Below are 8,746 nucleotides of genomic sequence, written 5' to 3'. Positions count from 1 at the left end.
GCGCGCGCGGACTGGGCAGACGGTGTGCCCTCCACTTTAGGTACAACGGCGATGCGACCCTCTTTGTGAGGGTATTTGGGGAAGATGGTCGCCGCGTCGGGTGCTACCCTGAGGACAACGACGGCGACGAGGTGCTCGGCCTTGGCGATGGTCATGATGAGGAGGAGGGCATCTTCGTCCTCGGCACCGGCCATGGCTCGTCCAGCTACGGCAGCTCCTCTTCCGACAGCATCTCCAGCGGCGGTGGCTACCACCAGCCGCCACGCCCGCTTCGAAGGTGGATGCGGGCCGTCCCATCGCCGCGCTCTGGTGAAGCGCGAGGAGGGGTCTGGCTAAACCCAGGAGAGCGCCACGGGCCCGTCCTCGCGACCTGCCACGGGAGCACGTCCCGCTTTTGTTTTGTTCTTCCTTTCCTTCCTGCATTAGAGAGAGACAAGTGTGGGGCCCTGCTAGGGCGTGCAACAATTATGATTTCTAAGTGGATGTCCTATGTTTATCATTCATGTGTTGTGTTGCAGCATCATGTTTTATGTATGCGCGTAGAATGACTTAGCTCGATGCGCCTGAAGTAGGTTTCGCCTCGCGAGACGCGTGTTCCCCAGTGCCTGACAAGGCCTCCTATGCTCAGAAGGCGCCTGAGAACTGCAAAAATTCGTTAGGGAATCCTTATTGTCGGTGTCAAAACCGGCGGATCTCGGGTAGGGGGTCCCGAACTGTGCATCTAAGGCGGATGGTAACAGGAAGCAGGGGACACGATGTTTACCCAGGTTCGTGCCCTCTTGATGGAGGTAATACCCTACGTCCTGCTTGATTGTTCTTGATGATATGAGTATTACAAGAGTTGATCTACCACGAGATCATAGAGGCTAAACCCTAGAAGCTAGCCTATGGTATGATTGTATGTTGTCCTACGGACTAAACCCTCTGGTTTATATTGACACCGGAGGGGGCTAGGGTTACACAAGGTCAGTTACAAGGGAGGAGATATACATATCCGTATTGCCTAGCTTGCCTTCCATGCCAAGTAGAGTCCCATCCGGACATGGGACGAAGTCTTCAATCTTGTATCTTCATAGTCCAACAATCCGGCCAAAGGATATAGTCCGGCTGTCCGGAGACCCCCTAATCCAGGACTCCCTCACTTATTCTTCTGGAGCCTAGTCGTAGGCACTGTCGGCAATAACCCAGTGCTTCACATCACGGTACCCGGGGGCACGGATTGAGAGGGGAGCGCTAGCTCGCGAGCTCGAGCGAGGGTGCCTTGCGAAAGACAAGAAAACGAAAATGCTCACGAGGCGCCTATCCAGACCCCTCGCGAGGCACGCGAGGGAGAGGACGGGTCAAAAATGAGGAACCGAGCGCAGAAAAGGAGTCAACAAGGACAATGGAACCAGGCCAGCAAGGAACACTAGAAAGCAAATTCTCACTTAAAAGAGAGGGCAACCAACTACGAAAAGCAAATGGAAAGCCGCGTCCGGCACCTAGTCTAGTCTTCTTGTCTTCTCACCAGCGTGGAGCTAACTGCTGCCACCAGGTGTGGGATGGAGCCCCCGAGGCCCGAGGGCGGCACTCCTGAGACTCCGAGGCGTGTACAGCCCCACTCATTTTTACATGAGAGTGTCACGAGCGGAGATTCTTCACAGGCACTGGGCCTTGCTTCACAGGCACCGGGCCTTGCTTCATGGGTAGAACTTCCGGAGGTGCTGGATGTTCCAGGCGTTCTGGATGGGGATCCCGTCCTGTGTCTCTAGGAATGCGGCGCCAAGCCTGGAGACGTGGGCGACCCGAAACAGGCCCTCCCACATGGGCTAGAGCTTGTGCAGCCCTTCCCTGGAGAGCACCCGCCTCAGGACAAGATCACCCACCTCGAGCGTCCTGGAGCAGACGCTACAGCAGTGGTACCGCCGCAGCGCCTGCTGGTACCTCGCAGCTCGGAGCGAGGCTTCTTGGTGTCGTTCCTCCCCCAGCACGAGATCCATCCCCCGCATGGCGTACTGCTGCGTTTCACCAAATGCCAGGACCCGCGCGGAGCGAGGCCTGACCTCGTGTGGGAGAACCGCTTCTGCTCTGTAGACGAGGAAGAACGGGGTCTCGCCTGTCGGCCTGGTGGCGGTGGTGCAGATGGACCATAGCACAGACTGGAGCTCGTCATGCCAGCCCCTGCCGCAGTCCTCAAGCTTCTTCTTGAAGGTCCTTGTCTTGAGACCCCTCAGGACCTCCGCGTTGGCGCGTTCGGCCTGGCCATTGCTCCCGGGGTGCGCCACGGAGGCGTAGCAGATCTGCATTCCAAGGTTAGCACAATACGTTTTGAAGAGATTGCTAGTGAACTGCGAGCCGTTGTCGGTGATGATGCGATTAGGGACCCCAAATCGGCTTACGGGGCCCTTGATGAACTTCACTGCTGACCCGGCTGGGATGGTGCGGACAGCTTCCACTTCCGCCCATTTGGTGAATTTTTCAATGGCGATGTAGAGGTAGCGGTAGCCTCCAAGCACTCGAGGGAATGGTTCCAGGATATCCAGCCCCCAGATCGCGAACAGCCATGAGAGCGAGATAGTCTGGAGGTCCTGAGCAGGCTGGCGGATCTGCTTGGCGTGGAACTGGCAGGCCTCGCAGGATTTTACCAGCTCGACCACATCATTGAGTGCCGTGGGCCAGTAGAACCCGCTGCGGAAAGCCTTGCCGACCAGGGTGGACGACGACGAGTGGTGTCTGCAGTCTCCACCATGTGTGTCGACCAGCAGCTCATTCCCCTGTTCCCTGGAAATGCATCATAGAGAAACATCATTTGGCCACTTCCTGAATGCAGTATGCCATAGCCTATCGGGCCACACGCTCCGCGTCTTCCTCCTTCTTCGGCAACATGCCTTGCATCAGGTACGCCTTGAACTCCTCGATCCAGCACCCCTCCTGAGACTCGAGCGCTAAGAGGAGGAGCGCTCCTGAGGTTGGGCCGCAGGTGGGGGCTCCCGAGGCTGGAGGCTGGGGGAGTTCCTCCTGAGATGGCACCGGCTCCGCAAGCGGAGGTGCTGCCAAAGGCTTGAAGAGTCGCTCCTCGAAGACGCCAGACTCTTGGGGTAGCCGCTTGGATGCTCTTCTGGCGATGTCATCGGCCTCTTTGTTGGTGCCATGAGGCACATGCTGTAGTTTCAGGCCCATGAACTGCTTCTCCATTTTGCGCACCTCCGCAAGGTATGCCTCCATGTGCTCATCCTTTGGCTCGTACACCTTGTTGGAGAAGTTGACGAGGAGCTGCGAATCTCCCTTGACGGTGAGGAGCCTCACCCCCAGGGCCACTGCCGCTTTGAGGCCGGCGGTGAGACCCCCGTACTCTGTGATGTTGTTGGAGACCTTCTCGCCCCGCTGGAAGTAGAGCTGCACGGCGTAGTAAAGCTTGTCATGAGTGGGCGAGATGAGCACGGCTCCAGCCCCCGTGCCCTGCCGTGCGAACGCATCATCGAAGTACATGACCCAACCATCTGGAGCTTCACTTCCTAGCAAGAGGGACCGGTTCTCGCCTGCTTCGAGCTCCGAGGTGTCGGTCCATTCCGCCACAAAGTACGGGGGTCCTTTCCCGCAGCATCTGGGCTTCAGAGCACTCTCTCCAATGGGTAAGCTGAAACGACCTTGATGGGGTGACCTTGGAAGTAGTGGCGCAGCTTGCGTGAGGCCACCAGGAGCACAAGCAAGAGCTTTTGAGGCATGGGGTATCGCGCCCTCGCATCTCGCAGGACCGTGCTGACGAAGTACACTTGGTGCTCAATAAGGGTGGGAGAGCTGATGGAGTTTTTGGCTCTCAGGGACTGAGGTGTTTCCTACGGGTTTCCATCTCCTGGGCCTTGATGACCTGTCGGGGCAGCCGTTGTCTCGGGAGCATCGCCTTGGTGCTGAGCTACCTCATCTAGCTTGGCGACTCCACTTGGCGGGTCCTCGACCTCGGGCCCCTCCCTGAGGGCCACCAGCGCCGCGCTGGCGGAGTGGGGGTGTGGCAGACAGGTAGAGTACCAAGGGCTCATGAGGACGAGGCGCCACCATCACCGGCGGGCTGGTCAAGTATCTCTTGAGGTCTTGAAATGCCAGGTCGGCCTCGGGGGTCCATTCAAACGGACCCTTCATCTTCATCAGCTTGAAGAACGGCAATGCACGCTCCCCTAACTTGGAGATGTAGCGCCCCAACGAAGTCACGCAGCCTGCAAGCTTCTGCATCTCCTTGAGGTTTTGTGGTGGGCTCATGTCTTCGATTGCCTTGGCCTTCTCTGGGTTGGCCTTGATCCCCCTGTGAGACATGAGGAAGCCCAACAGCTTGCCCGAAGGGACACCAAACACGCACTTCTCCGGGTTGAGCCGCTGGTTCACCTGGCATAGGCTCGCGAAGATCTCCTCCAGGTCCTTAATCAGAGCTCTTGCCTCCGGGACTTCACCACAATGTGTCTTCGACATAGGCCTCAGCGTTTCTTCCGAGCTGCTGCCCCAAGGCGATGTGCATCAGTCGCTGAAGGTCGCTCCTGCGTTGCGTAGTCCGAACGGCATGCAAGCATAGCAGTACACCCCGCATGGGGTCAGGAAAGTTGTTTTCTCCTCATCTTCCACCGCCATCTTGATCTAGTGGTAGCCTGAGAACGCATCCAGGAAACATATCAGATCGCACTCGGCGGTGGAGTCGACAATCTGGTCGATGCGCGGCAGCGGGAACGGGTCTTGAGGGCAAGCCTTGTTGAGGTTGGTGAAGTCAACACACATGCGCTCCTTCCCTCCTTTATTCGGTACGACGACCGGATTCGCCAGCCACTCTGGGTATCGGACTTCGTGAATGACACCCGCTGCCTCCAGCTTGCGGGTTTCCTGAACAATGAAGGACTGCTTCCGTGGATTGCCTCCTTGCCCTCTGCTTCACAGGGCGCACATTGGGGTATACCCTCAGATGATGCTCGATCACTCTTCTCGGGACCCCCAACCAGCTGCTTGGGTTCCCAGGCAAATACTTCCCTGTTCTCCTGCAAGAAGTCCGCCAACTCTTTTTCTTGATCTGGGCCGAGGTCGGCGCCTATGGTAAAGGTGGCGCCATAGGCCCCGTCCTTGTCGACCGGTATCTGCTTTGTCTTGGCTTGACCTTGAGTGAACAGCTGCTTCTTCTTGGTCGGCGTAGCCCCCTTGGTTTTGGACACTGCCTTGTCGGTAGGGCAAGCTACCGCCGTGGCCCTGAAGGCAAGCTTGAGGGTCGTCACGGCTTCCTTGGTGTCTCTGACCACGGTGAGGACGTCCTTGCTTCCTGGCATCTTCATGAGGTTGCAGGCAGGATGAGCGGCTGCCATGAACTGGGCCAGCGTCGGGTACCCGAGAATGGCGTTGTACGGCAAGCCGATGCGGGCGATGTCGAAGTCGATCAGCTCGGTGCGGTAGTTGTCGCGTGTGCCGAAAGTCACGGGGAGGTGGATCTTCCCCAGGGGGTCGGAGGAGCCACCGCCAACCCTAGAAAAAGGCTTGCTGGGGCAAAGCCACTCAAGTGGTACATGAAGGAGGCTAAAAGCCTCCACGGAGAGCACGTTGAGGCCGGCGCACCGTCGATGAGGGTCTTGGTAATGGCTACGCCACAGATGGTGGGCGTGCAAAGCACCGGAAGCATGCCCGAGCCGACGGTGGTGACTGGGTGATCCCCCGAGTTGAAGATCAGGTCGGCCTTGGTCGCCGCCCAACCCGAGGGAGCCACCTCCCGCGTGGAGACGGTGCTGATATGGCGAAAGAACGGCTTGGCGTGACGATCCGAGGGTGGCGCCTACGAGCCACCGAGGAGCGCCGCAACGACAGGGGTGCCGGTCCTCCAAAGCGCGCGATGAAGAGGTCACGCAACTCCTCCCAGGAGGCCACGGAAGATTCTGGCAAAGGGAGGAGTCATGCACAGCACGCCAGCCAGGGCCATTGGGAGCCACTTGGCCATGACTTTACCACTTTACCGTCGCCCCCGGCCTCCAAGACGGCATCCTCGTACACCAACAATAAGGCTGTCGGATCCACCGCACCATCGTAACGGGGCGGCATCTCCGGCTTGAACTTGTGTGGCCACTGCACCCGCCATAAGGCGGGGGAGAAGGCCCGAAGCCCCCCGGCGCTGCGGAGGGCGCCCGTCGATCCACTCGGAGAAGAGGCGGCGTCCATGAGAGTCGGTCGGAGAGGCGAGGCCGTCGGGGGGGCAAAGCTTCGACACACCCCTACCTGGTGCAACAAATGTCGGATTTCGGGTTCCTCCAAAATCCTTGAGGTTTGAACACTGGGGTGCGCACAAAGATCTCTCCCCCTCTCTAGCTCGCAGACTCTACGATCTCACGGCCTAGGTCGACGAACCCAAAGAACATGAGACACATGATTTATACTGGTTCGGGCCACCGTTGTGGTGTAATACCCTACTCCAGTGTGGTGTGGTGGATTGCCTCTTGGGCTAAGGATGAACAGTTACAAGGGAAGAATAGCCTCGCGAGGAGAGGTGTTCTTGTGCTTGGTGAACTTGAGTGGTTGGGGTGCTATGGATTCGATCTAGGTTCGAATCAGATGCCTCCCTATGGTGGTGGCTAGTCCTATTTATAGAGGCCCTGGTCCTCTTCCCAAATATTGAGTGGGAAGGGATCCCGCAACGGCCAAATTCGAAGGGAGACAACTAGTACAAGCTATCCTGACAAAAGTAGTCTTCGCCTGCCAAAGGCTCTGGTGGTGACACCGTCTTGGGCTCCACGGTGACCTCTTTCTGGCCGTCCTGCTGGTCTTGGTCTTGTTGCACCGTTATGGAAAACTATGCATGATGCCTCAGGACTCCTCGCCTGCGCTTGCCCCTTTAGCACCAAAGAGGAAACAAGGACACTGCGCCCGCTGGCGCCCACCTGGCTCCAGCCGTCATGGCTTGCGTCACAGAAGCCTCGTGAGGTGCCCCTTGCCTTGATCTCTCTGCCCCTTGCGAGCCATCCTGGTGAGGCCGCCCCTGAGGAGGTCTTGCGTCGTCCTCCTCGTGTGGCTTGGCCCCTCACGAGTGTCGATGGAAACGACACCTATGGAATCACTGGGATCCCTTCTACGGTTGGCAGGCGCGGGGTTGTGCAAAGAGCGGCTCTGGTGGTCAGCACAAGGATCATTTACCCAGGTTCGGGCCGCGGGGATGCATAATACCCTAGTCCTGCTTTGATGTATATTTGAGTGTTCTTGAGTTCTTTAACTAGCTATGGTATGTCTCTAGTTCCAAAGATCCGCATCCCTCTCTAGTATGCCTCGGGCCTCCTTTTATAGACAAAAGGGGTTGCCACAGTGGCACAAAGGAGGTGGAAAGGTGTATAGTGGCAGAGTCTATCCTCTGGCACCGTCGGACAAATGCATTTAATGCACTGCCGACTTACCCCTCATGTTTATCGGGGACAACAAGGAAGCTCGTCCCAGCTGTCGCCGCCTAGCCTAGCTCCGACGCGCGTCCGAGCTGACGAGGCGTTGTAGCGCCACATTGGCTGGCGGCTGGGCTGGCGTGGTGGCGGAGTCTTCACGAAGATCTGCATGCCACCACACAGGTGCTTGCTGAGTCGGTGTGGAGGCAGCACGCTGCCACGCAGATGCCTGCCCAGTTGGTTGAGCTAGGAGCTACATGGGAGCGGCAGTGGAGCCTTGGCAAATGTGGGCCTGGCTACGGCCCTGCAGATGTCCTCGGCAAGGGTCTTGCCGGGGGTCCGGCAAGGGTCTTGTCATGGCACCGCGGTCATCCCCGGCAAGGATCTTGCTGAGGGTCCACGGTTGTCGTCTTCTGGTTCTCATCTGATCTTGTGTATTTATGAGCTCCAGGAAGATTTGCATGCCACCATGGAGGTGTCTCCCGAGCTTTGGTTCCGATGTGGTTGATGGCGTTGGAACCCCTTGGCTCAAGGGTGGTGCGATCTGCTGGCATTGGGAAAATTGCCCCGGCAAGGGTCTTGCCGGGTGTCGGTGTCAAAACCGGCGGATCTCAGGTAGGGGGTCCCGAACTGTGCGTCTAAGGCGGATGGTAACAGGAGGTGGGGGACACGATGTTTACCCAGGTTTGGGCCCTCTCGATGGAGGTAATACCCTACGTCCTCCTTGATTGATCTTGATGATATGAGTATTACAATAGTTGATCTACCACGAGATCGTAGAGGCTAAGCCCTAGAAGCTAGCCTATGGTATGATTGTACGTTGTCCTACGGACTAAACCCTCCGGTTTATATAGACACCGAAGGGGGCTAGGGTTATACAAAGTCGGTTACAAGGGAGGAGATCTACATATCCGTATTTCCAAACTTGCCTTCCAAGCCAAGGATGGTCCCATCCGGATACGGGACGAAGTCTTCAATCTTGTATCTTCATATCCCAACAGTCCGGCTAAAGGATATAGTCCGGCTGTCCGAAGACCCCCTAATCCAGGACTCCCTCAGTAGCCCCTGAACCAGGCTTCGATGACGATGAGTCCGGCGCGCAGATTTGTCTTCGGCATTGCAAGGCGGGTTCTTCCTCCGAATACTCCATAGAAGATTTTGAACACAAGGATAGTGTCCGGCTCTGCAAAACAAGTTCCACATACCACCGTAGAGAGAACAATATTTGGACAAATCTAATCTGCTGACACGTTTAGCAACATGACATCATGCCATGGCCTGGTCATTATTTGAATCGTCTTTCTCAACCAGCTACTGCACATATCGCGAGGTGATTTCCTTGGCACGTCTTGTCGAAGCAGAGATCGTGTCCCCTCATCACGGGAATC

At 57.4% G+C, this 8,746-nt stretch overlaps 1 protein-coding gene across 1 annotated transcript; it reads right to left on the bottom strand.

Moving 5' to 3' along the window:
* Positions 1–624: 624 nt before the first annotated feature.
* LOC147984266 (uncharacterized) lies at positions 625–3,204 on the bottom strand. Its single transcript, XM_087541032.1, has 3 exons — positions 2,864–3,204; positions 2,496–2,760; positions 625–642 (listed from the first exon to the last, which is right to left on the bottom strand). The coding sequence occupies exons 1-3, from the start codon at positions 3,202–3,204 to the stop codon at positions 625–627; spliced, it is 624 nt and encodes a 207-aa protein (XP_087397158.1).
* Positions 3,205–8,746: the final 5,542 nt, after the last annotated feature.

The sequence above is a fragment of the Triticum urartu genome, chromosome 2A, assembly GCF_056163025.1.
Source record: "Triticum urartu cultivar PI428250 chromosome 2A, HENAU_Tu73, whole genome shotgun sequence".
NCBI lineage: Eukaryota > Viridiplantae > Streptophyta > Magnoliopsida > Poales > Poaceae > Triticum > Triticum urartu.
Note: the sequence above shows the minus strand (reverse complement) of the source record. Positions and strands in the feature narration are given on the sequence as shown.

Excerpts from the sequence above, each read along its gene's own strand:
- LOC147984266 (XM_087541032.1), bottom strand. The coding sequence starts at position 3,204 with ATGGAGGCATACCTTGCGGAGGTGCGCAAAATGGAGAAGCAGTTCATG. Across the intron at positions 2,761-2,863 it reads GCGTACCTGATGCAAGGCAT|GGAACAGGGGAATGAGCTGC; the intron begins GTTGCCGAAGAA and ends ATGCATTTCCAG.